The sequence below is a fragment of the Zootoca vivipara genome, chromosome 12 (genome assembly GCF_965207765.1).
Source record: "Zootoca vivipara chromosome 12, rZooViv2.hap1.1, whole genome shotgun sequence".
NCBI classification, from domain to species: Eukaryota; Metazoa; Chordata; class Lepidosauria; order Squamata; family Lacertidae; genus Zootoca; species Zootoca vivipara.
This window is the reverse complement of record NC_142595.1, coordinates 42,229,582-42,238,714: the sequence shown is the minus strand read 5'-3', so window position 1 is coordinate 42,238,714 and position 9,133 is coordinate 42,229,582. Positions and strand designations below refer to the sequence as shown.

General features: G+C 46.4%; 1 protein-coding gene across 1 annotated transcript; it reads right to left on the bottom strand.

The window, feature by feature from the left end:
• Positions 1-6,664: 6,664 nt before the first annotated feature.
• Positions 6,665-7,609, bottom strand: LOC118095607 (olfactory receptor 4N5-like). Its single transcript, XM_035136853.3, has one exon. The coding sequence runs from the start codon at positions 7,607-7,609 to the stop codon at positions 6,665-6,667; it is 945 nt and encodes a 314-aa protein (XP_034992744.1).
• Positions 7,610-9,133: the final 1,524 nt, after the last annotated feature.

Sequence of the window (9,133 nt, the reverse complement as noted above, 5' to 3'; positions counted from 1 at the left end):
CCAGTGGTGGACCTGCGGCAAAAGCAGGCAGAGCAGTGAATGGAAATTTCACATCTGTACAGTAGACCCATTTCTACACACACCCTTCTCCAGCCCCCAACCAGACAAGCATGAGGCATTAGCAGAGTTCATGGCCACATTCCAGCCGAGCAAAATCCACTGGTTGGGGTGGTGAGGGGTGTGGCCTGGGGAAAGGAGGTGTGGCCTGAGGAGAGTTTCAAGGGCCAGATGGAGTTTCATTTGGTCCCCAAGCATGATGTTCCACACAGACACACACATGCCCTTGTTTGCTGGCTACTGCAGTAAAAACATGGGGTCAAACAGGGAACCCGGCAAAGGGCCTTCTCAGTAGTGGTGCCCACCCTGTGGAACGCCCTCCCATCAGATGTCAAGGAAATAAACAACTATCTGAATTTTAGAAGATATCTGAAGGCAGCCCTGTTTAGGGAAGTGTTTAATGTTTGATTTATTTATTGTGTTTTTAATATCCTGTTGGAAGCCACCCAGAGTGGCTGGGGAGGCCTGGCCAGATGAGTGGGGTATAAGTAATAAATTATTATTATTGAGGTTGAATCCTGACAAGACAGAAGTACTGTTTGTGGGGGGCAGGAGGCAGGCAGGTTTGGAGGACTCCCTGGTCCTGAATGGGGTAACTGTGCCCCTGAAGGACCAGGTGCGCAGCCTGGGAGTCATTTTGGACTCACAGCTGTCCATGGAGGCGCAGGTCAATTCTGTATCCAGTGCAGCTATCTACCAGCTCCATCTGGGAACCTGAATTGCATTTGTTGCACTTCAGCTTTAAAGAGTGGGTTTTCATGGGGAGTTTCTGTGGTGAAAAAAGGAGACGCCAGATGTGGAGCTTTAAAGCGTGGACCTGGAGAGCGCAGGGCAAAAGGTAAGAGTGAATAAGCCCTTAGTGAAAACCATGTACAGCAGTGGTTCCCAATTAGGGGTCCAGGGACCCCTGGGGGTCCACGGCCCCATCCCTTGCCTCCCCCAAACTAAATATTTGGCATTTTTGCATGGTAATTGGTAATACCAAACATGTTGTGGTCTGTTGTAGCGCTGTGCCCCCCCCCTATGTATTGGCCAAAATCGGTTTTGAAATCACACCACGATAATGATTTTGACTCAGCAATATGCAGCAGTATTTTGCTCCTCATCCGAGAGAGAGCAGGGCAGCTGATTTCAAGTCACTGCCGATATCTCAGCTGATAACGCTGCTGATCTGAGCAGCGTTATCATGCTGAGGGAGACCAGGGCAGCTGATTAGGAGGCGTTGCCTTTTTCTCACGCTGACAGAGAAGAGGGCAGTTGATTTCCCTCACTTCAAGGCACCGGGGCACTACCTTAGAATCATAGAATCATAGAGTTGGAAGAGACCACAAGGGCCATCCAGTCCAACCCCCTGCCAAGCAGGAAACACCATCAAAGCATTCCTGACAGATGGCTATCAAGCCTCTGCTTAAAGACCTCCAAAGAAGGAGACTCCACCACACTCCTTGGCAGCAAATTCCACTGCCGAACAGCTCTTACTGTCAGGAAGTTCTTCCTAATGTTTAGGTGGAATCTTCTTTCTTGTAGTTTGAATCCATTGCTCCATGTCCACTTCTCTGGAGCAGGAGAAAACAACCTTTCTCCCTCCTCTAGATGACATCCTTTTATATATTTGAACATGGCTATCATATCACTCCTTAACCTTCTTTTCCCCAGGCTAAACATACCCAGCTCCCTAAGCCATTCCTCATAAGGCATTGTTTCCAGGCCTTTGACCATTTTGGTTGCCCTCTTCTGGATACGTTCCAGCTTGTCAGTATCCTTCTTGAACTGTGGTGCCCAGAACTGGACACAGTACTCCAGGTGAGGTCTGACCAGAGCAGAATACAGTGGTATTATTACTTCCCTAGATCTAGATGCTATACTCCTATTGATGCAGCCCAGAATTGCATTGGCTCCAATCACACTGCTGACTCATGTCAAGTTTGTGGTCTACCAAGACTCCTAGATCCTTTTCACATGTACTGCTCTCAAGCCAGGTGTCACCCATCCTGTATTTTATGCCTTTCATTTTTTTTGCCCAAGTGTAGTACTTTACATTTCTCCCTGTTAAAATTCATCTTGTTTGCTTTGGCCCAGTTGTCTAATCTGTTAAGGTCATTCTGAAGTGTGATCCTGTCCTCTGGGGTGTTAGCCACCCCTCCCAATTTGGTGTCATCTGCAAACTTGCTCAGGATGCCCTCAAGCCCATCATCCAAGTCATTGATAAAGATGTTGAATAAGACTGGGCCCAAGACAGAACCCTGTGGCACCCCACTAGTCACTTCTTCCCGTGGTACTGAGGCGGAGCAGCTTTTCTCAGCCAGCAGTTGCTGACTGCCACCGCTGGCTGCCCCACTGATGACGGCTTGGAGCACCACCCATCCCTATCCCCATCCCCTCCCACTCAAACCATGCGATGGAGGTGACTCTGCTTCCTCTCCTCCCTCCACCCATCTATAGTGGTACCTCTACTTACAAATAACTCTACTTATGAATTTTTCTACTTACAAATGGAGCTCCGTCCACCATCTTGGATGCGGTTTAGATAGGGTTGCTTCGACTTACGAATTTTTTCTCCCAATGCATTCCTATGGGATTCGACTTACAATTTTTTTTGACTTACAAATGTGTGTTCGGAACGCATTAAATTCGTAAGTAGAGGTACCACTGTAGTCTCTGCGGCTGCTCCTTCCCTCATCCTCACACCTGATCTCCAATTTCAGACATTGTGATATATCAGAATATTGTGATGCTTAGTTGCTGATATATCACAGTGTTGGAAACCAGATATCGCTTAGCTCAGGCACCCCCAAACTTTGGCCTTCCAGATGTTTTGGACTACAATTCCCATCCTCCCCGACCACTGGTCCTGTTAGCTAGGGATCATGGGGGTTGTAGACCAAAACATCTGGAGGGCCCAGTTTTGGGATGCCTGGCTTAGCTCTAGTCTGGTTTTTTTTTTGTATACCTAAATCCTTTGCTTATTCGGGGCTACCTCACATTTTGTTCAAAAAAATTTGCTTTGCAGAGGTAACTACCATAGACTTATCAAAATTTTCAGAAGTAGGGGGTCCATAGCTTGGCTTTTGAAAAACAGGGGGTCCTCTGTAATTAACTAATTGGAAACCACTGATGTATAGAAATGCACTCTAATAGGGAAATTGCTTTGCAAATATCTGTATATTAGGTAATGTTGCATACCAACAGATGCATATTAGGAGAAATTCACATTAAAATGCTGATGAATTTCCCGGATTTAAACAAATGAATAAATCACAGACCAATGCAGAAATGTGGAGAACAGAGCTCAAGTTTAGACAAATGAGAAATGGAAAGAAACTGAAACTGACACTGTCATCCATCCAAATTCTGGCTGTCAGGTAGACTTTGGCAGGTATCGTTTAACGACAACAACAGCCACAAAATATGAAGAGGGAATGTGGGTAGGTTGGAAGATAGCCTTTCTGACTTACCATTCAGTGCCTTGATGAGAAAAGAGAGACCTCAGTCCTCCGTACAGCCCTCCGTACTTGAGAAACCCCTATATGGGAGAATAGACTATCTCAATGGCTAGCCCTGGAGGGAAGCCCAGATCAGCACTCAGGGACCTTGTTAAAACAAACAAACAAAAAAGTTTGTGGCTGCCTTTGCAAGAGATGGCAGAAGCCCCTTGGGTAAGGAGATAGGGAAATGAATCAAGATTACAACGAGGTTTTTCTCTTCCCATGGTATGAAGTTTGGCTCACTTCCTTGAGTCAGCTCTGATGGGAATAGTCATACAAGGCTGTCGAAACTGCTCATGAATGAGGTGCTATTGAACACTAGTTTTGACCACCCCTGTGTCCTGAATTAAGAGATCTTATGGAAATAGCCATAAACCTCAAGGTTAGCACCAATTAGGCCTCCCTCGCCCATCTTTTTTAATGGTGTATTCATGGTGATTTGTGCCCTTGATGCAATTGGGTTGATCATACATGACCTTGTTTTCAATGCTTGCAAACATTTTGGGGCTAACACACCACTTTGCTTCCATTCAGTGCATATCCTGAAACTTCCATGCCGAAATCCTGTAACTTCTTATACCACAAATGTTCTGCACATGAATAAATAACTTAGAATCACAGAATTGTAGAGTTGGAAGGAATCCTGAGGATCATCTAGTCCAGCCCCCTGTAATGCAGGAATATGCAGCTACCCTGTACAGGGATGAAACCAGCAATCCTGGCATTATCAGCACCGTACTCTAACCAACTGAGCTTTTTCCTCAGCTTAAAATTATAGTGACCCCCCCCCCCCCCGGGCTGTCTTAAGCATATGCAGTGCCGGGGTGCAAAGATCCGCCTGGTGCCCCCCCTGCAGGTTGCCCAGTCCCAGGCGCACAGGAGGGTGGAGCTGGCTGGCTGGCCACTTCAGCATCCCACTGGCTCCTCAATGGCTCGGTTGCCCCGAACTCACAGCAGAAGAGCCCACCGTGGCTCTCCGACTGACAGGCGGGCTCTTCCCCGGACTCAGCTCTCGGCCCCGGACTCTCAGCCTGGCGCCCCTGAGAGCCCAGTGCCCGGGCGCCCTGCACCCCTAGCACATATGGGTAAGACGGCCCTGTTTCTCCCCCCCCCCCGCCTTTGCTGCACTATAGCCCCTTTGAGCAGCAATAATGTGGTAGCACTGAAGAAGCACCACAGAGCTGCTAATGAAGCAGAATAAGTCAACCAATGCATTGTTATAGTGTCAAGAATATGTTGCAGAATGCACCTGCAATAAAACACCAGTCTGGAAGGCCCCCTAGTATTTGTGATAGCAATTGTGTTGAATCAGTCGATGAGCTGATAGTCACACTAGGATTTTCATCTGACTTTTGTTAAGGAGGATTAAAGAGAAAGCTTTGGGCTCAGTGAAGCAGCACTTGTTTATTTTATTTGCTTAGCAAGAATTATATACCACTTCATCAAATATTAAAAAACCCAACACAAATTCCTAAGCAGCTTACAGACAATGATATAAAATATTCCTTAAAAACAGCAGTAAAAATGGATTTCGAAAAGCAGTAGGCCTGGTAAAATTGTCAAAACATATATGGTGTTATAATTAATAATTGCAACAGTTTGGAGATGATCTGTCTGGCGTTCTGAGAGACTGTTCAAATCAGCACAAATCGTTGCAAATTGATTTGAGGCAACCTGACCTGCTCTATAGTGATTTGTAATTTGCTTCAACCGGATCCAGACAGGGCACAAACCAGCCCAAGTTGGCCAAATCAGGTTTTTGGCTGAATCTGGTGCATTGCCCTAGTGGTGTGTGTGTGTGTGTGTGTGTGTGTGTGTGTGTGTGTGTGTGTACATGCAAGTGTGCATGTAGTGGAATTGTGCAGGCAAATGAAATACAGATTGTGTACTTGAAACAAAGACTGTTACAAACTTAAATGTGTGTGAAATCATGAAGAGTGACCATCCACAAAGTAATATTGATACCAACCCCCCAAATCCTGGCATTGATCAGCTAATTAATGCCTATAGTGGGAGATTTCGATACATATATAACTACACCCATGATCTCGATTCAGGCCATTGAGCTAATGGCCACCCACCCCACCCAATGCATATCATATATACAAGGCAACATGCACCTGATAGACTCTAGTCTGCAAAGGTTTATGCTATCATGGTTAGAGAATAGAGAACCAAGAAAAGAGAGAATATAGAGAATATGACCACTTTGAGATCTTCAGATGAAGCATGGTATATAAACAAATAAATGACTGAACAAACTAAAATACAGAGAACAGGGATAGACATATACTAATATCAAATTTAGGTGTGGAGCTATGATGGCTTAATACATTTCCTAATACAGGTGGAGAGCAGTATTTTTCTGCTTTTTCCTTGAATTTCCAGGGGAAAGGGCTCAGGAAAACACTCTGCCTTCCCCTAATACTGTGGTGGCTGGCTACCTTCCAAAAAGGCTTAGTCGGAAATGTGCGCTCGAGATCCCAGATCCCCCTGCCTTGCTTTCCCCTCATTAACTGTATGTGACTGAAGCTCATTTTCCCCTCCTTCAGCATCCTGGTCAGCACACACAAAACCAGACAGGAGAAAATAAATAATTACCACCCCCCTCTTAGAAGAAACCTCAGTGCTATTTCAAGTCTTTGACAGTTCAAGCATCTCCAATTTAAGGATAGAACTTTGTAAGCAGCGGTAGCTGGTGCTCACTGGAACTGTTAGGACAGAAGGCAGGGAGGCCAAGCGTAAGTTGACTCAGAGCCAATGATTGGCTGAGGCAGAGCCAACTATTTCTAGTTTTGTCCCCATCCTCATCCCTGCTGTGATCTACAAGGGCAACACTGAGACTAAGGAGGAGGAAGCTTCCAGGAAGGGTCAGTGCCTGTGGGCTGGTTGTAAGTGAGCAAGTGGGGGCTGGGCTGACAGCAGAATGAGGTTGGCCTCCACTGTTGATAAGTCTTCTCCCTGAGAACCTGTCATGGCTATGCTGGGGCTGCTGGTAGCCATGCTGAATCCCAAACTGGAGTTTGTGATGCTCAAGTCAGTTGCTAGAGTTGGGGAACAGAACCATTGCTCTGTGCACCTGGCAAGAGCACAAGGCCAGGCTCCCATAATCCTCCTGGAATTTATACTGATCCTGGCCAATCCACAGGCCAACATTTGCCCAACAACCTCCACATGGCATGCTTGATTTCCTTGTTCCTCAGTGTGTAGATCATGGGGTTCAGCAAGGGAAAGACTGTGCTGTGGAAAATAGCAACCAGCTTGTCCAGAGGGGAGTCCTGGAATGGGCGGCAGTACATGAAGATGGCAGGGCCAAACATGACAACCACGATGATGATGTGGGTGATGCAGGTGGATGAAGCTTTGCTCTTCCCTTCGGTGGAGCCCATCCTCACCTTGAAGAGCAGGACCACGTAGGAGATGATGAGGAGGGTGAAACTGATGAGAGCTGAAAGGCCGCTGTTGATGAACATAAAGAACTCCAAATCATAGGTGTTGGTGCAAGCCAATTTGACAATCTGGGTGATGTCGCAGAAGAAATTGTCCAGCTTGTTGGGGCCACAGAAGGGGAGGGGGATGATGAGAGCCACCTGGATGATGGAATGAACGAACCCTAAGCACCAGAACACCACTACCATGGCCCCACAGATCGGAATGGTCACCAGGCTGGCATAATGCAAAGGGTGGCAAATGGCCACGTAGCGGTCGATGGCCATGCCGAGGAGGAGGAAGACCTCGGTTCCCCCAAGCCAGTGGAGAAAGAAGAGCTGGGCCATGCAGCCCCTGTAGGAGATTGTGTTGCTGTTGTAGAAGAAGTCAGAGAGCATCTTCGGAGGGGTGACGGAACAATAGCAGATATCCAGGAATGCCAGGTTGGCCAAGAAGAAATACATGGGGTAGCTCAGCCGTGGGTCGCTCTGGATAGTCACAATGATAAGGATATTTCCAGGCAGGATCAGAGAGTAGAATAGAAGGAAGAGGAAGAAGAGGAAGAGCTGGGCCTCTCGTGCCTGTGAGAGTCCCAGCAGCACAAACTCTGTCACCATGGACTGGTTCCCATGTTCCATATTGCGGCTTCTACCTGCTGCAACCAAGAGTTGGGAATACAAGGAGTAAATACAAGGAGTAAATATGAGCAACATCAGAGTGAATCTCACCATTTTTAAAAGGCACTCATTATCAATTTTCTTGGTTTTTAAAAAAACAAAAAACAGGGGAAAGGTCAGTGGCACTCCAGTACATTTCCAAGCACAATTTGAAGTGCTTGTGGTGACCTTTAAAGCCCTAAATGGTCTCGGTCCTGTATACCTGAAGGAGCCTCTCCACCCCCATTGTTCAGCCCGGACACTGAGGTCCACTTCCAAGGGCTTTCTGGTGGTTCCCTCACTGAGAGAAGTGAAGTTACAGGGAACCAGGCAGAGGGCCTTCTTGGCAGTGGCATCCTCCCTATGGAATGCCCTTCCAACAGATGTCAAGGAGATAAAGGACTACACAACTTTCTGAAGACATCGGAAGGCAGGCCTGAATAGGAAAGTTTTTAATGTTTGAGGCTTTGCTGTGTTTTTATTACGTTGGAAGCTGCCAGAGTGGCAGCTTAGCTTTTTCGAAACACTATGACTTTTGGCCAACCATTTCTCTGGGTGGTGGTTCAGAATGGCCAGTTGATTATCTCTGTGGGAAATATACCAAAATGCATTATATCGAGGGAAATTCCTTCAAAAATGTGTATATTTTTTCAAAACTACATGCAAAAAATGTGTTTATGAAGAGAAATTTCCACTGAAAACTGACAAATTTCCATGAGGATTTTTTGATTTTTTAAAAATGTGCAAATTGCTGCGGAAATAGGGAGAACAGAATTTGTAATTGGAAAAATGAGAAACCAAAATTAACAGATTCCTCCATATCTAGGGATGAAATACTAAACAGTTTGGAGAAGAGGGGAGAAATGTATAGTGTGTGAGGTTTCTTTTTTCTTTAGCAGTGTTGAAGAAACAGGGATAAGGACAGAGAAAGGGAGTGTGGATTAGGAGTTTAGGTAAAGGTAAAGGGACCCCTGACCGTTAGGTCCAGTCACGGATGACTCTGGGGTTGCAGCGCTCATCTCGCGTTATTAGCTGAGGGAGCCGACATACAGCTTCCAGATCATGTGGCCAGCATGACAAAGCCGCTTCTGGCGAACCGGAGCAGCGCACAGAAATGCCATTTATCTTCCTGCTGGAGCGGTACCTATTTATCTACTTGCACTTTGACGTGCTTTCGAACTGCTAGGTTGGCAGGAGCTGGAACCAAGCAACGGGAGCTCACCCCGTCGCAGGGATTTGAACCGCCAACCTTCTGATCAGCAAGCCCTAGGCTCTGTGGTTTAACCCACAGTGCTACCTGCGTCCCAGAGTTTAGGTATAACTTGCAAATTTAGTGATGGGCTTTCCTAGCCGCTCTCTGAATTCCTGATGCAGGCTTGCTGTCTGTTTGGTTCTGTGCCCTTGTATGCATTGTGTTCTGTTTCTATCTTTGTATGTAAAACTAATATGAGAAGGTTACTATATGAGTAGACAGTATTTTAAGGGATGGATTCAAGTGCATACTGG